Source organism: Anas platyrhynchos, chromosome 1 (genome assembly GCF_047663525.1).
Source record: "Anas platyrhynchos isolate ZD024472 breed Pekin duck chromosome 1, IASCAAS_PekinDuck_T2T, whole genome shotgun sequence".
NCBI lineage: Eukaryota > Metazoa > Chordata > Aves > Anseriformes > Anatidae > Anas > Anas platyrhynchos.
This window is the reverse complement of record NC_092587.1, coordinates 23810472-23836346: the sequence shown is the minus strand read 5'-3', so window position 1 is coordinate 23836346 and position 25875 is coordinate 23810472. Positions and strand designations below refer to the sequence as shown.

The 25875-nt window shown below is 37.7% G+C and overlaps 1 protein-coding gene across 11 annotated transcripts in view; it reads right to left on the bottom strand.

Moving 5' to 3' along the window:
* The window catches only part of CADPS2 (calcium dependent secretion activator 2), a 312136-nt gene that overhangs the window by 156476 nt on the left and 129785 nt on the right, over window positions 1-25875 (bottom strand). For all 11 annotated transcript variants that reach the window (XR_011806831.1, XM_072033275.1, XM_072033270.1 and 8 more), the window contains 2 exons: window positions 23772-23893; window positions 5473-5584 (listed from right to left, as the gene is read on the bottom strand). Coding sequence is in view for 10 of the 11 variants with exons in the window: in XM_072033275.1 (XP_071889376.1) it covers window positions 5473-5584; window positions 23772-23893 (234 nt within the window). In the remaining variant the exon portion in view is untranslated. The remainder of the gene's footprint in view (window positions 1-5472; window positions 5585-23771; window positions 23894-25875) is intronic.

Genomic DNA, 25875 nt, shown 5'->3' with positions numbered 1-25875 from the left:
AACATGACTACAAGTAGTTTAGAGACCCTTTAACATTACGTTGTTTGTGCAGTTGTGGCCATATCCCTATTTAGGGGACACTCCCCTGCTTTTAATAGAACTTTTGCTTTTGATAGAGTTTACTAACCCTTCTCAAGCCATCTTCCCTCACAACTTGATAGCTTGGAGCTATTCCCATCTATGTCCCTTGCCCACATACAGGGTGATGTCAGCAAGACAGAAGTTGCTGTCAATATGAAAAGAAGTAAAGTTCCCTTCAATGTCCTGCCAGCAGGCTACAAAACACAGCACTGCACTCAAGTCCTTTATGCTTCTGAGTATTAAATCATGAGTTGCTGCCACCAAGACAGTGAAGCACCACCAGCTCGAGGAGAGAGAGAGAGACAAGACTGGAGGCAGAAGTGGAAAAAGTAGATGGCTCTCTTAAAAGTGACTCCCCTTGAAAATTAAGGGTTAATAAGATCTTGATCAGCAAGGGAGCATATGGGGATTTTATGCCAGCTCCATGATCTCATCCATTGAGAGATCTCTCGCTTTTCAGCTATGATTGTATTATAGCTGAAGCATTCAGACAATGCTTCGGGTAACAGGTGGCTAAAGAGAAACAAAAATCAAAGTGAAAAACTGAACAGGTGCATAGTGAAAAAAGACTTTGCAATTTATACATTCAATGGATATTGATTGCTACCATCTGAATACTTACCTGAACAGATCTTCCCAAGCAGCCCTTTCCCCAAACCTAAGAGAGAGCATGCCTGAATGAAAAGCAGCCTGAGAATTTCTGAGGAAAGGCACTTGCAAAGGAGCTACTGAGAAAAACACTGTTCACATGGGAACAACGACATGGAGCCAGACATAATGCGGTGCTGACAGGCAGACTTCTTGGGGAACAAGAGAAAAAGGGGGTGGAGGAAGCAATCTGATATCATTTTCCAAACTGAAATAAAGACCTGCAAAACCTCAAGTCATTTCTAAATGTGATGGAGAAATGTATTACCCATGATGGCAGGCTTTAAATTAATGTATTCACAATATGAAACTGTCGCTGCTCAGAGGGCCTTCAGAAACAGCACAGAAGATAAACAACAAGCCCAGTGCAGTCAGCGTTCAGAGGCTAGGCAGTTGTGCAAGTACAGGTACCTAACCAGCAAGCTGTTTCGTAATGTCTTTAAATCAAATCAAGAACAGTATCAACAAAACAAAACAAAACAAAAAACAGCTCCATAACTGCAAAGCTAATTATTGCTGGCTGCAGCTGACTGTGACAAGCAGGTTGGGAGACAATAGTTCGCTTTTAATTGAATAGTCAGAGCAAGAAGATTGAAATACTCTTATATTCAGAAAGTACCGGTAATCAAACACCACCTGCTGTTCTCACATTGTATTCACATGTGTGCTAAGCAAGCACAATGGCTGTCACTTTGAATTACTAGGTTTGAACATCTTCATACACAAAGTACAGAACAAGGAAAAGTGGTGTCAGATCCCTGAGTTTCAAAAACCACCAGGCTGACTTTTCAGAAGTATTTACTCCAAACTCTGCTTCTTCACATTTCCTCAGCTGTTGCACATACAAATGCAAACATTTCTATCAATTCTGCCTTTTGTATACGTATACATAACTACTGAAGCAGTCAGATCAGTGTCACCTAAAAACTAGAACACGCATTTCAAAGATACTTGATTAAAGTTTTGAACATTTCACAATTAGAACAAACTTCACCTCAAAGACACAACCTGCTTCAGTTTCTAGAAGTTAAATTCATTGGCACGCTGGATGCTGAGGTCTGTACAGTCACAGACACAGACCGTGACTCCAGAAGCTCCTGTTCTGTCAAACTCAAATCCAAATAACACCCCTTCCTCTCCTGTTCAGCATGTTTCTCCATTTGTTTGTTTCAACAGAAAACTGAGCTTATCCAGCTGTCCTCCAGTTTCTGTAGAACAGAGAATAAAGGTTAAACTTTTCCTTTTTATTTAAAGATACTGAAAGCGGTCAGCAGGGAGCAAGAAAAATATCCCCTAACAAGCAAAATCTGCTCTCGGCATTCACAAATGGATTTATTTTATTTTTTTAGAGGAAGAGAGTAATGTCAGACAAGTGCCATAGTAAGTACTACCTCCTGTTGGTTAAGGACATCTTAAATGCCTTGAAAGGCAAAGATGTGAAATATAGGTAAAAAATTCCCATCACTTTGTGCTCATCTGGTGATTTCTGCAGCAGATGCTGAGCAGCCACTAGTTTTTATATTCTAGATATCTATATTTTGTACTCTTTCTGAGGATGAAGCTGTAAGCATGGGCTCCCCACTTCACTAAAAGCATAAGCCTACTTCCCTCCCACTCCAACACCAACTAGGTACCTCTGGAAATCAGCAGTGCCTCCTCAAACAGAGGAGCTGTCACACTGAGATCGGGGCCTACATCTGGAGTTAATGAGTGTGAGAGGCTGTTGTAACCTGTAGCAGAGCACAGGAAAAACTTCTCTGCAGCTCTGTGAAAATACATCGCTGGCTCCACATTTCACACCTAAGATCTACCTGCATAAAAAGCCGGTCCCTTGGTGCCAGAACAAACTTTTTTTACCTGATGAAAGCTCAAAATTCAAATCATGTAGCTTCTATTTCTAATTACAGATTAAACAGAAGAAAACCTTCAACAATAACCTCGGGGCGTGGGAAATGCAAACTTCATTAATCCAGAAAAGCAGTATTGGGTCAAGACACATGTTTTGAAGAAAGTGCATGACAGATGAGAACTTATGTCCACAGCAAACCTACCTCAGAAATGGCAAGTTTGAGATGAATTTTTAATTACAGAAAAAATACCAGTGAAAGTTATCTTCAGGCTTTTTCTGAGCATAACTAACCTAGCTGTACTCCAGCAAGTCCCTGCAGTGTATTGACCAGCCATGAAATTAACAAACTTTCTTAGCAGAATTAGGGGGATCTGGCATCTTTCCTAAGGCTGCCTGAATTTAAATCTCTCAAACCTGAAAATGAAGACTGATAACACAATACACCCTTGAAAGCTTAGATGTATATCATGAGGGTACAAACTACCTTAAAATTATTTTGTCAAAAACCTGTCAAACATTCTCCCAATCTTCCCCTGAAGCTACCCACCAACACTGTCAAATACTCTGGTTGAATCACAAACCTAAGCTGGCAGATTGCCTCTTCTCTTGGTTGGACGCAACTAACACCAGTAGGTGTAAGGTGTCTGTCAGCAATGCCTGGGTGGAGCAAGAGGACAGACAGACAACCAAACAGGCCCAACAGTCCTAATGTCTACCATGACGAACGGTGCCCTCTCTCATGTTCTCTTCTACTGCTAGGGACCACATAGGGACTGTACATAAGGTCACTGAGGGAGGTTTGTCTCTTACCAACTTGCAGAATCAGTCGGAGTACCTTGGCAAAGCAGCAGATGTATATGAACAAAAACATATATATAACTGGAAGGAGAAAGCAGACCATTCACAACTTATGTCTGTGGATTGTGTAAGTGCACACAGCATCTTTATGCTACAGTGGACAGCAGTGTGCTGGCATGCACAATATTGTCTCCACGCCTGTTTAAATGTGAATAAAATACTTCAGAAGGTATTTTTGAGTCAAGAATGAAGGCTGAACATTTTCTATATATTAGAAATGGATTATAAAAGGTAGAATTCCTATGTAGAAATCTCTGAGGTACTTCTGTTTGCTGTGCCCAATCTAATCTGCTTTAATGCAGGTGAATAAAAGGTGATGGCCTCTGTCCTTTGTGATGAGGAACAAAAAAAGCACCTAGAGGCAATGATTTTAATTGCCTAATTCTGGTACAAACTGCCAAACCTCAGAGCATCTGCTAAAAGCAGGCAAACATTGTGCTAATAAAAACCCACAAACAACAGCAGAGTAAGAATCAGCAACAGGAACAGAAGATTACTTTTTTCTCACTCACCATTTATATGTCTTGCTTTGTGTCCAGGAAAGCTGGATCAGACTCCAAAACCAGAGTGGTAAGCTCAGCTTTAGCCTCTCTCAATTACCTATTTTTTTAATTCTTTCTCCCTTTACCAACCCCCACCAAGAAAGGAGAGCTAATACCTTCTTTAAAATGGTTTGAACAGCTGAAAAATCCAGTTGTGTCAGAAGAAGGGCAGGAGTGAGAAAAGACAGGAAAAAAATGCAAATCATCTGGGGCCATAGGATACAGTTAAGGTGAAGGCTATATTCAGTATTTTACATCCAAAATGTTTCAATTCTTAAAAATCTTTTAAAACCATTTTAACCTCCTGTTCCAGAAACTCAGATAAGCTGCAAACTAATACAGCAGACCAAGGCCTATACCTGAACTTTGACTATTTAACACTGCAGAGCAAAAGGCTCCAGTTAATATTCCTGGTTCTTCTTAGCCCATTATTTTGTAATTGCTTCTCATCTTCTCTGACTCCTTGGCAATGATTGTACTGGCCACAGTTCACAACAGCCATATATTTCCTTCCTCACTGCCTTGCACCTTTGCACTAACTTTTCTTTTGCTTCTTTGATAGGACTGAGCAAGCAGGGACAGAGAAGGAACTTCTCAGTGTTTAACAGCACTGTGTGATACTTTCAGCATCCTCTCCACACCTCTTTTCATTGCTCTCAGTCCAAATACCACTGATCCTAATCTGCTCAGCTGCAAGGTCCTTCACCAAGTGACCTTGCAGACATCTCAGAAAGACATGAGAGGAGGCAAGAAAAGGTAATACCGAGGATACAGTTCTGACCTTACAAAGGGTGCAGGAATGTGAAAGAATGTGTGGGAGAAGCGATTCTTAAGCAGCTGCCTGTGATAGGAGGACACCAAGTGGGGAAAAGCCCTGATCTTCCTAACAAGCCCTCCTCACTTGAATGAGAAACAGCCATGACCCTGAATACAAAATCGAGTGTTAAAAAGTGAGCTATCCTCCCTCCATGTGTGATATGTCAGAGGGGAAATTTTCAAAAGGAGATGGGGGCAATATTTGTGGATCCTATCTACCTCTTTCACCAAATCCTCCTCTTTATATGATACATTGTTCTCTAACATCTGATTTTGGTCTAAAAAGGATAAATGATCCTGTCAAGAGAGGACAAATGGGAAAAGGGAAGCTAAAACAGTACAAGAGTGAGAACTCCTATTTTAGTCCAATATTATCTCCATCATTCCTCCCCTTACATCTACAGTGGAACGTCACTGAGGATTTTTTTTTTTAAGGTTTGAAACAAGGCAAAGAAAAACACAACAGATCTACAGTACAAATTCCTGAAAGGCAATACAATACCAGGTTTTGAACACTGAGAGTAGTCATCCTTAAAGGAAAAAACACCGTGTGGTATAGCTGCAGCACAGCAAGTGGTGTACCAAATCCCTTACACCATTTATGGCATACTCTGTCAATGTTCACATTCTTACACATAATTTTCTCACATATTTCTCATTTCTACACATAATACTCACTCTTCCTAGTTCTTTATCTTCAAGCGCCAGAACCCCAGTGCTTTCTGTAAAGAGTTTTACTTTGACAACAGGCCGAGGGTGAGTAGTGGTAAAATCTCCTTGAGTTCCCCATCTGCAATAAATAAAATAACAGAATTTAAATGGGGCAGAAGAATGACTTTAGAATGACTGTAAGGACTGTAATCTTTTGAACAGAACATATACTAATGCACTCCTAGAACATAATTTCCAAACTTCTGGAGAAGGGGGCAGGAGAGACAGAGAAAACATACATTCTTAAACATCCAAGATTAAATACTTACATGGAATTGACTTTCCTTTGTGATAAGACAAATCAGGGTTTTACTGTGTGACAGGGTTTACTGTGTGACAATTGTAATCAAAAATCAGTCATAAAATTGTTAATGGCAAAACTCACCCAAAGAACTGAAATTATATCATGACAGGGGAAAATAGAATCAAGCAAGCAAGCAAGAAAAAAGTTTTTCTACTAAATATATTATGTACAGTATATTGTGTATACAAATCACTCATTCACCAAAGCATCAGGTCTTGATTCTAAATAAAAAAAAAAAAACATGCCACATATATGCTTAACTTTAGATGAATGGATATGCAAAAAGTAAGATTTGAAAAGCCTTAAGTTTCATGAGATGTTACTATTTAGTACAAGAATGTAGGGGAAAAATGTAAACACAAGTGCAAAACCTGGAAAAATTGTTTCATAGCCATCAGAGTGACTGTAACTGGGAAATAATTGCTGCCACAAGACTTCCTGTTTTTGGAGAAACTAAATTAGGTAGACAAACTTCTAAGTTTTCTAACTGGAAACCTTTAATCTCAGTTGGTCTGCCAGTGCTTTCCCCTCCATGTGTGCCAGGGTACCAAAAAAAAAGAAAGGTATACTAATTAGATTGCTACTTCCTCCAAGATGGTATTCCATTTTCCTAAAGAGCTGCACGGCACTCATTGCATTGATCATACTGATTTTGATTATGCTAGTAGGCACAAACAAAATGCAAAAAGTAAGCACAGTTTCAGTTTCTCTTCATTTGTTTTTCCACTGCTTAAGTTATTGTGATCACCAGAAACTGAAGAAATAAAGAACATAGGTGACTGTAAGAGTATACTCTATAAAATCACACAAGATAAAACCTTAAAGGACATAATTTACAAAAAGCAATATTTTAATTTTACTTTCAAGAATAATTTACATGGTCTCTCCATTCTGGAAAATGAACATACAGTTGCAATCTGCCGTAAAAGGTATCTTAATAGGAAAAATAGAATCTTTCAACTAACATGAATTACTGATTTCAAGACAAAACCTAGAAAGTAATACGTAACAGAAACCAAAAAGTCTTAAGAAAGTGGTGGTTCTGCATGAAGCAGTGTGGCTGAACAGGTAGCTGAACTACAGACGTGAGGTTCGCTGAAAGTTTACCAAATCTCCTGTTCTAATCTGTCTTTGCTTTGCCTGGGTTAGACAGATGCTCTCTCTCTGTGTCTCTGTGTCTGTGGTGGACGTAGCCTTAGCCTCAGCCAAAGCACTAATTGAAAAATTGAAACAGGGACTCTGTCAAGAAATTACCTTCCTCAGAGGGAGAAAACCTGTTTTGTGATTGATGATAGATGCTGTACTGGCAGGACAAGATAATGCCTAGCATTGCTGCTCTTCCCAGAGGCAGTCCCAGGGGCTAGGTTTTGTCACAATACAGAAATGAGATTTCCAAGGAGAAAGCACTTTCATAAAAGATGCAATTCTCTTATCTTCAGTCTCCCCCCAGATCCCACTACCCAGGAAGAATACTGCATTGCAATCTCAAACATGATCTAAACACATTGTTAGCTGCACTCTCAGGAGAGGGGGCACCAGGATGTATTTGTCTCTGAGCTCCCAGAAGCCTGGAACTGTGCACACTGCAATGGATAGGACCACTCAAATAATTAGGACAAACTCTTTGCTATTAAAAACAAAACAAAACAAGCTTCTCTACAAAGATTTAGTGCTACTATTAGCTCACAGACAGAAGTAAAGAAATCAGAAGAATCATCAAGAATCATCATCTTTAACATGAGATATGATCACTGTCTTTGACTGACATCCTTTTCCCACACCTTTTTACGTCTTTAACAGGGAATCGAAGCCCTTGCCTGAAAAGCAATGGTCTGGATCAATTCCCAAAGCTTAGTGTTCGTGGTGGAAATATTCCATGCACTAATCTCCATGCTCTTTGCTGATCAGGACTTCAGCTAAATCTCGTAGCTTCTTATGATCCTGTCTTTGAAAGTGAGTTACCTGATAAAGCAGGTGGTCACAGACTTCTGCTGCCTAGACTTGAACAGCATTCCTCAAAAACAAGCAAGTGAGGAATCATGTTCCGTTGGAAAAGGCAATTCCAAATTGTTTCCTTTAGCCTTATGGCTTACTTGTAGGGATGTGATATACATCTCAGCTGCCAATATCACAGAAAACTTATACGAGGCTCATAGCTCATCTCCATTATGATTCCCTGTGGATTACGAGGACCCAAGCACTGGTTGGTTGGAGCTTTGCCGAAGTATCCTTTTTCATAACATTTGAACTCAGAACTTGGGAGAAAGCACACAAAATACAAGTGGTAACATTTTAGCCTGTTTCTTCCAAGAATAACAATGCGGATAAGAGACTCAAGTTTGTGCCATTAATATAGCAAGATATGAGGTACTCATGGTGATCCAAATAAGGGATGGAGTGAGTAAAATATGTCTGCCTACATAAGCTAGCCTATTTTGCAATACACATAACTGTTCTGAAATTAAATAATCTTGGTACTCAAGATCCGACAGCTTTGAACACCCCCACCCCCACCCCCCCCGATTATTTTCTTTTATATCTCATCATGCTAATTTTACTCTTTATTAAGTACTTCATTTTAACCAAGTTCCATTAAAATAGAATATCATGCTTCCAGCTTCTATACCTGAAAGGCTAAAAAGAGCTATCAGATTTTCAGTGTACAGACCATCTTAAAATTACCCTATCATGTATTTGCAAACAGTAACTACAGAGAAGCTACTGTCCTATCATTATCCATGACTAAGAACTGTGCAGGTAAATTGCTTCAATATTACATAACACCAAGACCTTAAATATAGCCTTCCATAGCCTTCCAAGACAATAAATATGAATTTACTGAATGACTTGAAATTTCTACTGTAAAATTCTTTCAACTTTTTCCATATTTTAGCTATTTATTCCATAACTATATATCAGCGAAAGGAGCTGTTAAGTTTTATGGTGAAGAATGGGTTAGGAGTTATTAGTTCCTAATCATTCATGGAATTAATATCTAAACTGTAATTACCATGATCTGAATCTTGATCACCATTACTGAAATTTCTGGTTTCAATTTATAGATCCTATGTGCTGATATAACCATATCCACTTGGTTTCTCAAAAATTTAACATTTTTCTTCCAAAACACATTTGTATTCTACCAAATATGTTTATTGATAACAACTGAAACATTAAATTTTCCTGTTCTCATTTCTGCTTCATCTCACTGGAGTTGATGTCATGGAACATTTCCTTTAAAAGCCAAGCCACAAGGTACAGGCAGGTAAATAGCTATTTTTCTTTTAAGGTAAGGGTTGCACCCTGATGTCTTCCTGGAGAAGGACATTGTAATTTGTATGAATAACTTATCAGTTGCTTAATTTAATACTTTTAAAACCTTTTCAATAAGAACCAACAATATGTCCAGAATTTAAGCACAGGATGAACAAAAGCGCTTTTCTTCGTATTTTACTTTTCAATTGCAACAACAGCAAAACATTTCCCGTAAAAAAATAAATCCTGCAGTTGACTTAAATTTTCATACAGAGGAGAAGGTAAGCTTGTATGTTCCAGCCTGGCTTTCTGTGAAAACAGAAAAGACGGAAATTGAATGTGCCGTTTTGATCTCATTTGAGACAAATTATTTTGCAGATGACTTCTTTAAAGCTTGCTCAATTATGCAGGTGCTGAACTGTAGAAGAGTGATAAGACGTACAGGCAAATTAATCTACCTAATTTCTGGAATTGTTATTTCTAACAAGAAGTACATATTTAATATTTTTTTAATTATTCTTAATGCAATAGAAAAATATAATGCTTTTATATTTATACTAGCATTTACTTTAGCTACCAAATATGAGTAAGTGATGGTAACAGCAAATTAGCCGCTTTCACAGATTCAGAGAAGCCATCTGTCCAATGATTTTTGCTAATGTGCATGATTTTGGGGCTAGATGTGACAACATGGGAAGTGTCTGAAAAAACTTTTGTCAAACGGTGCCAGTATGGATCTCATTGGTATTCATATTAAGTTACAAACATTCCCATTATTGTCTGCTCTTTGTTTTTGTTTTGTTTTTAAATCTTGCTAAAAAAAAAAAAAAAGATGCAATAATTTCAGCACTAAATGCTGCAGCGTGTCCCAATGCATTGTCAGCTGCAGCTTGTTGACAATATTTTAGACTTCTAAAAACCACCAACTATAAGGCTAAAAAAAATCCTACCTCTTCAGGGTCTGATTTTGCTACATTATTTTCCTTTGTATTCATCATTTTTTTGTTTCACTTACTTATTCTCTTTTCTGTAGTCATTTAAATTATTTGATTGATCATCTTTAATGATGATCACATTCTTTTCATTGCTGGTGTCAGAGCCACATGGGGCAGATAACATAATTAGTGCCAGAGCCCTTTATCAAAGTTCATTGCCTTTCACTACAAAAGTAGCCTAGATAATCCCACACCCAGCAAGGTGCTGGATGTTTATTTCAGTGAAGACTTATCACTGTGTCACAGAATCCACTCTAAGCAAATTTATTTTTCTACTTCTTTCCAGAGCACATTCTGTATATTGGAAATAGCAGCAAATTTATCTCAGGTTTTCCACTCTAATCACAGTCTCTGTTAGTCAAAACTTTTCTTTATGAGACCTTAAATCTCCAGCCTTACACAGGAGTGAATGTTATAAAATTTATTATTCTAGGCAAACATCTAGAAAAATTGTTTTAGCACTATTTATTGAAACATTTTCTTACTGACAAAACATCAAATATAAAGAATTTTGCACCACCAGGAACTGATTTTCCTCAGCAATTAAGAATTCACCTCCTTTTGCCCATTTGAAACCAAAACCAGAGCACGGTCTCCTTGGTGCCTCCTTTTCAGGTTTGATTCATGGTTTAAACCTACTGCATAAATCTACTTCAAAATATTTCTTCATCCTTCATTAAATCTCATTGCGACGTCTTCTTGAGCAGCTCTTTTATTCCCTATCCATAGAGGGATGTGCTACTGAGTTGGAATGAGCAAGACAACCCACTGAAGCTAGTTTGTCAGCAGCAGACTGCTCCATGGGGCAGTGGAGATCTGCCAGCACTTCCTCTGTGCAGTCTTGGAGCTGGAAATACAATATCCAGGTCTTCAAAACATGCCCGCATCTCTACTGCTTCAAGAATCTATATCAATTTGGTTGTTTCTGTATTGTCTGGAAACATACTATAGGTGTAGAAAAATAGGTATCCATAATCTTCAGGTCAGAAGCTGTACTCACAGTGCAAGTGGTGAGCCAAAAGGTCCGGAAACAGAAAGATGGAACGGAAACCCCCAGCACCTCCCTGGCACATCTGACAGCACTGATACTTTAATCTAGATCACAACACCTTAAATTCAGGTCTGACAAATATTCCATTGTTAGAAAATATTCTGTGAATATTAGTGGTATTCTGTTATTCATGCGAATGTGGAATTCCTGTGCTGCACCAGCTGCAACTGCATATATACAGAGAGAGAGAGAAAAAATGTGAGGGAGCAAAGAGGCAGCTGTGCCAGCACTGCAAGTCACCCCGCAGCGATCTGACAATAAATCTTTAATTTGATGAGGAGGATCCATTCAGCCAAATAAAAATAGAGTTAAATCCATACTTATCTGATCCCTCTTTTTTAAAATGAGAGTCCCAACGAGAATATTAATTGGTACTAATTGCTGCTTGTTCTTCTTCGACACTGAAAATTGGACAAATATTGTGCAGATTTCCTTCTCTCTTATCAGCACAGAAATACCAATCTATTTGGCAATGACTGACACTAGGATGCTACACTAGAAATCATGGCTTTAATGCTAACAGCTGTCTCATATAACCCAACAACAGGTTTATTTATCTTTCACACAGATTAGAATATTACACAAACATTCCAGTGTCTCTTTTTCATGGAAGTTTTTGAAGAAGGACTTTGAAATGTTACTGCACAACTGACAGAACCTTATTATATAGCATCAAGGATTTAATACAGTAATGAATATTCCTTATATGCAACACAATGATTGTTTTAATCACTGTATATATATGTATATATTCTCCTTTACATCAGTGGGATTTCAAGTCCACATTTTAAACCACAAGGAGAAGTTTGTATATTTTTACCATTCTGTAATTCCTATGATGTGATTTTTTGGAAAAAAATAATCTATGTGTTCTTATTTCTTTACTTGATAATGACTCATTTATTTTAATGGAAGTGGAAGGAGCATAAATTCCAGCATCACAGTCAGCACATTAAGTTGCAGCTGAAAGGCAATGCATTAAGCAGGTTCTAAACAAATCACAATGTCTTTTTTACAGTACAGGCTCAAATGACCCTCATGATCAGGCAAAATAATCCACAGGATTTGCCAAGTATCTTAGATGTACGTAACTAATCTTTTACATGTCTTGAGCCTGTTCTTCCCTGTGTTACTGTTATTCCACAATTTTATTGAAAAATCTTGTTGAGAACTACATTGTTTTACAATCCCCACTAGAGAAACTGTGATACATTCTATAAATGCTCTTAAAGCTGTCAGCTCATGAAGGAGCACTACTCCTGCAATGGTTTAACCCTGAGGTTCCCATTAAAATCCTCCTAAAACTATAAAATATGGATATGAGAAAAATAACTTGTTCTGGAGAGATGGATGACAGAAGGAAGGGGAAATACAGGGGAAAAAAAAAAAAGACATTTTGGTCTCAGGATGGAAAGTCATATGCCTTTAAGTGTTATCTTTGATTTCACCTAAACAAGGTTCTACACACATCCCTTTAAACCAGTTTTAAGGTATTTCTACATATATGCCTATACCAGAAAAACAGTCTAACTTCAGTGTGTCCAGTATGCAAGTCCAACCTTTACCACCCTACCCACATTGGCTGGACCTCTCCTGTTCCTTGGAGTAGTAACAGGTTCTTTCTGGTTTTAGAAAGACAGAAGTACTTCCTCCCTGACTCTTCCTCCAGCAGCAGCCACCACTTCCAAAATTCACTTTCTAGTGTCCAGGTAAGGTGGGTGCTGTTACCACCAACAGGCAGACTCTGTATGGAGGCAGGACAGAAATGGAGCTGCTGCTGGGAGAACACCACCCCCCATGGAACAGCAAAAATCCTTTTAGGAAAGGGATGGCAACAGCAGCTCTCCTGTGACAGAGAGGTTCAGGAAGGGTTTGCACAACTCTTTGACGTAAAGATGAAGATGCCCCAGTGTACCCTGTATTTGCAAAGAACATTCCTCAGGTATATCCCTCCACTCTTCAACTTTTTGCATATCTGTTTTGGGAACTTGTGGGTGAGCACACTAGCTGTTTGAAACCCAGTCCAACAAGCCACCTCTCTACTGCTTGCCCTATAGAAAAATTGGGTGTTCAACACCTGCACACACTGTTCTAAGTAGCTTGGAATGCGATTTCTGAATGCACTGTCCAGTCACCACCTTGTACAGTCCTTGACAAAGACTGATTTTTTTTTTTTCGTAAGGATTCAGCAGAAAGACTTTTAGGCTGATTCCATCACAAAACATTGACAACCCCTCTCTGAAACTCTGCTCTGAAGAGCTGAAAGGTCCTTATTTTGGCAACAGCAAGGATATGTTTTTTATTATGAATATGCTATACTGTAAGCCACCTCTACACAACTAGAGTACCAGAAAAAAAAATAAATAAAAAAATAGAGAGAGAGAGAGAGAGAGAGAGAGAGAGAGAGAGAACAATCTGATCATCTGGGATTTTTGTTTGTTTGTTTTTGGTAAAAATAATAACTGTTTTAAATAAGGGAATTAAAAAATTACTAAGAATTTATCACAGAGCTAATAAGCTAAACACTTGATATCACATATTTCTTTTAAAATTTCTTTTAAACATTAAAAATTTAAAAATTTACCTGCAAAAAGTAAAATGACAAAATTGTCATATTTTTTCTTTAAAGTGAAAAATTGTCTAATACATAACAGAAAAGAAAACCAGAGACAAGCTCAATGCATAATAAGCAACAAAGTAAAAGCACTCACTTAAGCCTTCTACACTGAAAAATGGAAACAGTGCACTCTAACACTATTTACAGAATGCTATTACGACAATTATTTTTATCACAAACATCAAACTATGAATAAATTATTACTCAGTCTTGCTTTTCCATCTCACTTTCAGCACAGGCAACCAAGACGAGTCAGAGTGAAGATTTTCAAGGGTATGCAACAAGACTGACACACTGCTGGGTACTGGGAATGATTGATGCATATTGGTGAGATGAATTCACAAGAGGCATTAGCTCTTGTCTCTCAGTGAGTTTCTAAACCAGCTAGGGGCTGGTGATGGACACAAAAGCAAAGCATGCCCGTTTGTTCTCAAAGTTTCTATATGGATATTTACTTTACTTTTGTCTTGAAACAGCAAATTATGGATCCATCACAATGCTGCTAAATGTTGCAAACCCTTATTTTTTTTAATATTCTTTAGTATTTGTGTGACACTTTAAACCTTCAAAATGTTGCACAAATGTTGATACACTGACAGTACTTTGATGAAGCAGATAGATATTGTCATCATAGTATAAAGATGTGGGAAAACAAATCACAAAATAGACTGACCTATCTGAGCCTGCATAATCTATCAAGGAAGACCTAGGAATCAAATAAGAAAATACACCAGTATTCCATCTGGTGTGACACCACATATCTTTTATTCTGAAGCCTTTTTTACTTCTCTTTTTGCTTCCTTCTGTTCTTATCTGCTGTCCACATTGTTCTACCTCTGTTTCTGCTGTCCTCCTACTCTCAATCTGCTGGCACTGCTTTCAAGTAGGCACATTAACCTGTAGACTCACACCTTACATGCTAAGTAGTTACTTAGAAATTTCAAGATCTATAAATTTTCTTTCTACGTCTGCTCAGCGGACTACTTTGCATTCTCAAAGTATTAGAATTCTTGACACCATTACCTCTGAGAATCCATGCACATGCTAGCACAGTGACAGGAAAGAAGAGTCTTCTCAAATTGGGGTGAAAAAAATGTTCTCCGTCCTGAAGGTTTGAGATATACAAAGTATTCTTAAATTGAATGGGGATAAAAAGCAAACTTCTAAACTTCTTTCTTTAAATTCCTTTTCTTTAACTTTCTCTTCACCCAAAACAACAAACCAAAACTGAAGAAAAACATACAATCTGTTCCAATTCTAACACTGCAATTGGTCAAATGTTTAGAAATTATTTCCAACATACCCATAGTAGACAGTTTGCAATGAATAAAAGCAAATTTTTGAAATGCCATTTCAAACACAAATAGAAAAAGGCGTATTTTGAGAATGTAAAATGGGAAATTCTGATCATATCAAAGTTTACAAAAATCCAAAGGAACTGTTTTCACACCAATGACTTCCCAGAAAAACCCGAAGCTCCAATAATTCAATGTTCCAGAGATGAGGCAGGGAAAGATGACCAAATGTCAAACTTCAAATCTACTCTACCAGAGTATTCCAGGAGATTACTAGAATTTACAGTAAAATTTTGAAGCAATCTGTTCCTCCCCTACTTTTTTTTTTTTTTTTTTGACACACCTTCATCCCTCCATGTGATACTTGCAGGCAGATGTAAGCTGACTTTGCCTGTGCTTTGACTCAGCCTGAGACCATGTAGTTATGTTCACAGAATCACAGAATTTCTAGGTTGGAAGAGACCTCAAGATCATCGAGTCCAACCTCTGACCTAACACTAACAGTCCTCACTAAACCATATCGCTAAGTTCAACATCTAAACGTCTTTTAAAGACCTCCAGGGATGGTGACTCCACCACTTCCCTGGGCAGCCTGTTCCAGTGCCTAACAACCCTTTGGGTAAAGAAGTTCTTCCTAACATCCAACCTAAAACTCCCCTGGCGTAACTTTAGCCCATTCCCCCTCGTCCTGTCACCAGGCACGTGGGAGAACAGACCAACCCCCACCTCGCTACAGCCTCCTTTAATGTACCTGTAGAGAGCAATAAGGTCGCCCCTGAGCCTCCTTTTCTCCAGGCTGAACAAGCCATGTTAGTATGACGCTTAGCCTGATCCATTATATTTTTCTTCTAAGCAGGACTTAATTGTCTTTGGCTCAATACCACAGTATTCACAGCTAAATGCCTTCCAGTTTAAAGCATCTATGGATGCTTCAGTGCAATGCTAGAGAAAGCTTATGCCTGTCTGTAAAATATTAGTCACATTTGCTGTGGATCAGGTGGGAACAAGGCTAGAAACAGATATATCATGTTCATTAAGCAGCGAGTAAACTGTCTTTCTCCAAAACATAATTGTTATTGTGAAGGTGATAACAGCAGGACATGCATCTTCAAACCCCAAGGTTCCCAAAATGCACTACAAAATAGAACATTAAAATGATACTGGGTTTGCAAGGCATTTTTCACATTTTAAAAGGAGACAGTCATCCCAAAAAAAAGCTCATTATAGTCATGATGCTATGCTTGAGTAGATGTTGATATTCTACCAAGCACTTGGATTTGTTAGATTTTTGCCTCCCCCCAACCCAAAAAAAAAAAAAAAAAAAAGTGTCAGTTTTTGTCTAAAAGTCATAATGTAAATGGAATGTGAGAAAAGGTTTGGGATTTAAATAAAAAAAAAAAAAAAAAGGCATCCTCACTCTACATGGAGCACCTATTCATGATACCCTCATCCCAGGCTTTCTATCTGGGGTCAGCGCTGCAGCACAAAGCAGTGCACCAAAGACACAGTCTTCAGAGGTGCAGATGTCACACTGGGACAGAAATACTGGTTGCTTTCAGTCTCTTATTAGCATGCTCAGCACGCAGAAGCAGAACAACAACCAGGATTTAGCCAGAACAATCAAAAGACTGAGAAGAAAATTAAAGGATGTGGCCTGGTGGCAGAAGGATTATGTTTATTGCTAGCTATCCAAATGGAGTAGAGATTACAAACATCTTTAATTACCTTCTTCCTCCTCTCATCCCAATTTATTCCACACCACACTTGTTGTGCCAGATCCGTGAATATTCCCTTCTAACAACAGGGATTTTATCAAGTCCCTTAGATAAACAGGATTACAAGAAAATATTTTGAGGGTTAATCATAGAATCACAGCAACATTTAGGCTGGAAGGAACCTCTGGAGGTCATCTAGTTCAAGCTTCGCTCAGCACAAGGCCAATTAGATCATGTTGCTCAAGTTATTATCCAGCCGAGTTTAAAATATCTTTTAAGACTAAAAGCCTGTAGAAAATTCCTATTTCTCTGTAACAAGTGAGGAGAAAATTGATTAGACAATGTAAAATAATAATCAATGGTAGAACATAGTACAGAAATTTTTTAGAAACCCCTTCTCTTTTTCTTACAGATATCATACCGCTTTTTATACTTGAGCTGATTAGGTATTATTTCCTTTCTTAAAAGGAGCAAGCAATTGATCAGGTATCAAGAATAACTGGATAAAATTGTCATGTAAATTTTCAGCTGAATCCATATTCCTTTTGTGAAACTCTTCCATCATTAATCCAGAACACAGGCTGGGATAAATGTGCATTTTTCTCTCCCATTTTTTCCCTTGCAGAACCAAGAAAACATCATATAATTTCCTATTGGCAATTTTGTTTTTCCTCTTCACTGTTGGATACTGGACAGTTATAGATGGTATTTAATCATAGCACCCAATTTTTTATAAGGTAATTTCTTCCATCCTATTTTGTGAATTGCTCCAATCATGACAATCCAAAGAAGAAAGACTTACTGACATATGACAAGATGAAATCCATGATGGAATTTATCCTTTAAAGATACAAGGATGAATCTTTGAGCAAATTATAAGAATCAGTATGCAACTCATTCAGCCATGGCTTATGAAAGCAGATACACCTTGTTTCCTGTCATGATCTTTAACCTTTTGGCTTCCCTAAAATTTCATATTTACTAAAAGATCACGCTCAACTTAGCCAAGTTTTCTACATTGTTCACGTCAACATAATTAGAAATTATGTGTCTCATGATTTAGCCTTTGAAATAATCTTACTATTAACACACAGAGCCTTTCATACACAGATTCATTTTTGCAAATGATGTGTAAGATGCATTTATGTTTTAAAGAGGAAAAGCTTGGATGCCAAATTATACTGAATAATTCCATTTTGTTATCCTCTGCAAAATGAGCTTTGGATTTTACTGCACTTAGCTGTAACTAAAAAACAAAACAAAACAAAACACCAAGCAAACAAATGAACAACTTCCAGAGGTAATAGTCAAAAGTACAGTTGAAATACATCAAGTAAAAGACAGTTTAAGCAGCTAAATCCTAAAGACAATTTATCCTCAGAAGGTATAACACAAAGCATATGAACAACAAGGTAAGCATAGTTAGATCAGGAGCTATGAAACCACAATCTCATTATCCCTCTGTAAAAATTCCATGTGCAAAGATACTCATTAAAAACAAACAAACAAACAAAACACCGTTAGAAGAGCATTATGATTACTGCCTCTCTGATTAGTGAATACTTGTGTTTCTCTCCATTTACTCTTCCTATATTTAGTCTCTAGTTTTATACTCCAGACCCAAAACAATATGAGGCTGTTTCATTCACAGAAACAACTGTTTCATTATATTATTCCTCCAGTGCAAAAGCAAGACCATGTATTACTACATCTATAAATAATATATGGAATGATTGCTGAACAGTACCAATAACAGTATAATTAAAGTATTACTGATGAAATTTAATCATATTTATGCAGTTGCATTAGGCACAGACAAACAGCAGATGAAAAAACGTGTACCTTCCCTTTTCCTTAAATACTGTATATCTATGTCATGCAACCAAAAGTTAGTTACCAACATAGTCATGTCTTTGTTTCTCTTAATCAATAATAAAAATTAGAAAGTTGAAGGGGCTATGATAAAGAAACAAAACTAGCTGATGCTTCAAACATGATTGTCACAGATTATAAATGATTTCTACTCTTTGCTCCTCAGAAACTTCATCTCAAGCCATATTATCAAACTTTTTTTTTTTCATTGTCATTCTAGGAAGTTCTACATTTTAGAAGTTAAGACCATTTTTTTCCTTTTTTTGTTGCTGTTGTAGTTTGCTTGTTTTTAAACACTTCTATGTAATCTTTGCCAAATAATCTTTGATTATGTGTCTGTAAGTACTGCCATACTTCAAATAATTTATGGAATTAATGATGGTAAATATTGCATAAAAATAAAGTGAGCAGCATTTATTTTATTTGTGCCATCTTGACTGTGGTTCCCTGCCTCCTTTGGTCAGATATTTAATCATGCATTCTTCACATTCTTCCCTTCTAATACAATAGACATTTTTACAAGGTTATGCAATTACTGGCAGCAAAATATGGTCATCTCATTTGTCTTGTTTACATGAAGAATAAGCTGATTGCATCAAAATTTCTCAACATGTAAGATATTATCTTTTTGTATTTCATAAATATCTGACAGCAGAATATCACCTGCAGTGATAAAACATAGCATGTTCCCAGCTTTTATCTTTAGGCATGACCGTACACATCCAAAAGACAACACTTTCAAGACACCACATTATTTAATATTCAGAATGAATAAAATCAATGATAAGAAAACATGTGGACACCAGACTCCACATGACTAAAAACTAAGCCACATCAGTAACATTTGAAAAATGAAATTAGCACTGGGTTTTGCAAGATGTCCCCTGTGGCGCCACAGCAACAAAGTTATGCAAAGCATCCTACAGCTGAGGGGGGTCCTCTAAAGGCTCTGCTACTGATCTCTGGCAGAAAAGGTCACAGTCTATGTTGGAAGGATTTTCAGCAGGGCTAAAAGGCAGGAAACAGTTGGGAGGAATGAAGAAGTATTTCACAGGCAGTAATAAATTTTTTATACAGTTTGCATGTGAAGCTGTGTAACTGGTTTGTAAAATTGTCCAAGACTTAAGCTCAGTCTAACTATATTGTTTTATAGCACTTGCATTTTAGAATGACCAGTAACATATATATAATCAGCTTCATTTAGCTTGTTAAAGAAGAAAATAATTGTATGAAGCACTTTAATACAAACTCACAATTTATTTTTCAAAGAGACAGAAAGCAGGCAGGAATTAAAAGCAATAAGAAACCAGAAAATATTTCTTACTGATAAACTGATAAAGTTTTAGGATAAAACCGTGCTCTTTTCTCTGGGACTCAGACTAAGTCTTTCGCCTTGAAGAGCAAACATTTTTTCTAATTTCCTTATTACTCTCATGGAAGCATTCAAGGATTTAGAAGAATACTTAAATACATACTATAAAAATCATTGAGTGAAATATTCAGCATTTTGGAATAGCAGATAAATCTTCAATTCAGTCTCTACTTGAATCATGCTTCTATTAATCTCCACTCTGAGGTCACATTGGTTTGTACTCCATTTTGAAGCACTTGTCTGAGCACTCAGTTTTCTCCTTTTCCCTGTCAAAACTTCTGACTAGTAGCATTGCTGTTTGTACACTGATGTTTTACAAATGAAAAAAAAAAAAAGAGAGAGAGAAAAAAAAAAGAAAATAAAAAAAAAACATACAGGCATAAATACTTCTTTACACTGCTTCTCTTCACAAATGTATCTACCAGTTCAAAACTATAAAGCAACTACAGAAAATGCCTGTGACAAGCAAATGACTTGTAGCTCTTGCCAGCAGTCTCACCAGGCTGGTGAAAAATTCATCTTCCATCACCGTTTCATTCTACTCTTAGTACAAGAGCTTTGCTACCCTTTTCTGGCTGCACATACTATGTAAAATCTGAAGTTATGTTCTCCTTTATCTGGGATCTGTCAGTGCAAATGTGTTACTGCTTTTGATCTGAAGAGCCAAGATGAACTACAGCTCTTCTCAATTCTCAGTTTCTTTTTACACTGAGTTTTGTGTTTTCTCCTCCAGCCTCGCTGATTATTTTGCTTTATATCAGAATGACAGTACTGAAAATTATCCCAGTAAGGAGCCAGCTCCAGCAGCAGGCAAGATAGGCAGTACCCTAGGGCAGCAGACAGCTTCATATTTCTGCATCAGAATCGAGACAGATTGGCTCTTCTGGCCCAGCTGGTCACTGGACTATACTTAGGCAACTTTCCCCATTGCCTCCAGAGGACTAAGGGGAAAAGAAGGCGGAAGCAATGACGTTACTAACACCAACAGGAGCAGAAAATTGCTTCAGTTTCCACCTCTTCCCATCCCTCCTACTTGCAGGAGAACATCCAGCCCTTCATCCGTCTCTTCCCACCCCCCCAGCACATCCCTACCAGAGAACCGTGATGAGTGCTGGAAGAAGCAGGCGGGAAAGTGGAGGTAGGTAACTGCTTAAAATGAGGGATATGTTGGACATAAAGGGAAGAAAGATTTTAGAAAGACTGGAAATGGTCTGTGTTAGAGGAAAAAGGCACCTTCTGAAACTTGGGACCCCTCCCTACCTATAACAATATTTTCCAGGCTCTCTCTCACCTGAGCAATTTTGTGATTAATCTCTGCCAAGACTCTTAGTTCCCTTTGCCACCAACAAAAATAGCAATATGGCTGCTGTCAAGTAAACCTTGTTTGGCTGTAACTAAAAAATGAAACTGTGGAATAAAGGACCTCCAATTCCATAGGCAGCTTCCTCCATCTTCTTTACTGTTTGCCCATAATTTGCTAATTTCATGCTTGCCTAATTTAATATCTTCTTGTATTGCCTCAAACTACATCTCAATATATGCTCAAAAACTACATCTCCCTGTATGCTCATAAGCATACTGTATGCCAGAGTCTCATAATTATGCTTGCCTGCAATGAAAAACAGTATGACTCAAAATCTATCTGGTTCTTATGCTATTCTAAGAGTTCTATCAGCTGTGGCCTTTCGAGTCAAACTATTTTGTAGGGTAACAGGTCAATAGCACGAGTAACTCCCATTCCTGCTCTTCCAGTGAACAGTTCAGGGTATCTCACAATTCTCCACTTCCTAAAGACACATTTTTTTTCCATAAAAATCTATATGAAACTTATTCATACTACAGCACTTATGGAATAGCCTATGACCTGTCTCCTGTATTCAAGTGCAAATAAATTCTGTATTCTTCTGTATTCAAATACTCATACATATTCAACTCTTACATATTGAGCCTGAAATCCTCTAAAACAGTTTACAAGCTCAGAGCAGGTCCCAACCTTACCACTTTTCCTACAAACCCTCCAGTTGATCTCATATTGATTCCATCTATTCTGGAACTTCCTTTTGATAAAGTTTCTACTTTGACTTAGTTGTTAACTTTTAGGGGAGGTATCTTATGCATGAAATAGACTTTCTGATTGGCTTTACAACCTTCACCTTTACCTGCAGCCCTAATATGTAATAAGTCAACCATGAACTGATCATGAACCATCCCTGACATAGTTTGTCCACTGTATCTGGAAATAGCTTGAGAAAAACAAAATTCTTAACATCTACAAAACTGTTTTCTGGAAATAGAATGACTTTGCCTGAGACTCAAGGATCTTTGTATTCTAGCTGATTTAGGGCAGTCTGAAGACCCACACCAATGACACCAGAGGTTAATGAAGCCTTTAAAACAAAAGCTGACAAGTTCAAGGGTGAGGAAAAAAAGACGGACACTTTCAGAAGAAAAGGTAATCTTGACTGTGACAGTAGGCAAATGTTATATGTACTCATTGTAGGGAAGAGCACAAGAGCAACTCTGAGTTTGAAGAGAAGCATAGTTTGGAGATGCACTCTGCATGACAAATCCATGCAGCTCACATGGGACCCCGAGCCACCAGAGAATGCCCCAACAGGTCAACAAATGAGCAAGGGATGCTGCATACACACTCATGACCTTGCTTCAACCCATATATCCGTATGTCTTTTACATTGCCATTTCTTTTAGAAGTTCCACACGTACCACATGGAAATGGTATGACTGAGCTGGAGAAGCCAGGGAGTGTGTCAACTGTATTTTACATCTTGTTCCACCTCCTTGGTGTTCTGCAAAGCTCATCTGAATATGTTACTATAGCAGGCTTCTGGTTGACTTGTCTGGGAAATTTGCTGCAACCCTACAGCTAGGAGAAAGTCTACCAAATAATATCTCCTTCTACTTCTTTTCTCCACAGACCTAGAAGACGCACATAAATGCTGTGCTTATAATTTTGCCTATCACAAATCCGTATTTGTGGTCTGAATGGAATAGAAGCTATCATCCCAATTCAGTTTAAGCTGCTTTCTCAGATACTGTAACAACTGCAATTTCTAAATTGTTTTTCACAAGGCACACTATGGTGCCAGTAAAACCCCAACACACTGTCTGGAAAGTTATCTACGAAAGATTCCAAATGACATTTTAACAGAGAGAAAAGTGTCTGAAGTCAGCGCGTAGGTCAAACAAATCAACAAAAAAACACACCTAATTTTCTTCCCCTATGCCACACTGACTGGTTCAACTACAGATGGCATGATGTTTTCCCCTCCAAGTCAGTTTGCTGACTGCCTCCCTCAAAAATTAATTGGAAGAAGTGGATCCTATAATTTGAAATGAAATAGGCTCAGCAGGTGAGTAAGCTTTGTCAAGATTGATTACTGAGTATTGATTTTCCACCAATTGTACAAGTTACACTCCACAAGGCCACCTGCACATTAACCTAGAATACATAAAATCACCTCAGGCTAACGTCTTTCAAAAGGTTTGTGTTTTCAGAGGATACAATGCTGCAGGCTCCATCCAACTCCCTTCCTCACACATACATTCAGTGGTATTTTTTTGGACTGTGCTCACGCTTCATACTTACTTCACTATAAATATTATCTATAATTTAATTTTTTAGAAAGAATTTAAGGTAACAACTCAGAAAAAAACACCTAATGTAACATAGTGCTAACTTAAACTGTAAAAATTGTATAGCTGTTCAGGTAGGTTCTCCCACAATATGAAGGGAAGGGATGTTGTACACAGCTACAGCAGAGCAGCTTACTGTGGCCTGGAAGCTTCTGCCTGGTCCGTCTGAAGCTTCTCACCTCCCTCCACTTCCATGGTGCAGTAGACAATCCGATTGGGGGCAACTGACTTTAAACCTTGCACTTCCATTATAACGATCTGAGGAGAAGAAAGCAAATAGTTCATCCTTCAGACTTCAGGAAGCATTACATAACACAGCTATTGTAGTATTAAATGCTACACAGAAAACCTAAAACAAAACAAAACAAACAAACAAACAAAAAGCACCACATTGTCTCAAATCTTTGGAGACATAAAAGTTTTAATTTTGCCTTATTTTTCTACTTTCAGCAAGATACAGTAGGAATGGAAATTTTTGCTCTGTTTCTGCTTGGACAGAAACTCACTCCAACCATAATTTCAATGCTAGTAGTTGAATTTGAGAGCAATGTCTAAATATAATTCTAAATGTTAATGCACGAGGAGGTGTCTCTTTAAAGCAGTCATCCAAATAAGTATTTATAGAAGGTTACTGAGATTGTTAAATTAGACAAGCAAACCGATGAAGTCTTGGAAGTTTAATCACAGTGCTGTGACCAAGGAGGCTGCAACCCTTGAAACTCATCTCTGTCATGATAGAGAGCACCACTATCAGCTGCAGTATTTTTCCCCCACTACCTATCCACAAGAAGTGAGATCTAAGCTCGCTTCTTTCAGGCAGGTGCAGTCATTGTGCATAGGGAGATGTGGGGGGAAGAGATGGGAAAAAAACGCCACCTCTACCAGCTGTCCCCTGAGAAATTTCCTCAGTGGGGACATTCTCGGCTTGGCAAATTCCACGGTTTTTCAGCTCCTCTGAACTACTCGGTAATCATTCAGAAGAGCCAAATACAGTCTAACTTCAACTGCTCTGTGTCTTATAAACCTTTCAGTTTGTCAGTGTTAATCTACTGGAATTTTTACACTTCAGATGTTTCTAATTCAAGGAAGATTTGAAAAGAAAGTCCCGTTTCCCTGCCTACTTCAGAAAAGCTGCTTTCCTTTTCAGCCCCATTTGTGCCTAAGAAACTGTGAAAAACTTTGTCCATTTAATCAGCAGAGAAGCTGTCCTCATCTGAACAGCAACAACAAAAACACAGTATTTTTTTGATTGTTTTAAAGGTGACAGAAGTAATGACTACTTCTGGTCTCATTAGAAGCAATTGATTTCTTAGGTCAGCAAGCAACCATTAAAATGCCTGGCTATCAAACTACTTGCATATTTGCTAGTTCACTTTTATTGAACTGTGTCAAGGCAGATTCACCCCTAGTTTTAAAATCCCTTGTACTTTAAAACTCCCCAAATCTTAGCAATTGTTAGATGTCTTGCAAAATTCCAGTGAGGTGAAAGTCATTAGAACTTTTTTACATTGCCCATAAATTATCAACACTGCCTATTATGCTTTATAAATAATACAGCAATTCAGGGACAATGATGTAATTATCTCTGTTCTTCTCCATCGCTTGTGGTCCAGGAATTCAAACAGCTATAAAAGTGATCAATGATCACTTTAAGACTGAGAAGAGATCCTTCTGGCTAACACTGTCTATATGGTCTTTCCACATGTCAAATGTACGTCCTTGTTGAATGCAGACTTCATGTTTATTAATTTTTTATGTTGATAATTCTCCTTGAGTTTCTAATTTAATTGCACAGCACATTTGTCCTTGCTAGCACTTCTGGATTCTAGGAATGAAAAAAAACTGCATTTCATTAGGAAAGAAACTGTCACTAGCTGATTAACTAGCTCATTAGCTGATGAACAGCTTTCTAAATATTACATGTCTATTTCTTAAACAGTTCAACAGCTGAAGAACATAAGCAATTAAGTCTTCTGCTACTGCTTTGATATTTTATTTATTTTACAAATTTCTGCAAATAGGCTAATTGATGAAATATCCAACTTGCAAAAATAGTCACTGTCACATCTCTTGTCTTAGAGCACAAGGTCCATTCTCACTAGAACATTATAAATAATAATTTGCTGGTCTGTCTTAACAATGAAATGCAGTGGCAGAATTAACCCCCACCACACTTCACCTGCCCAATTAGGTGTTTTTTTGTTTGTTTGTACTAATGTTTTAACATTACAGATTTCTTG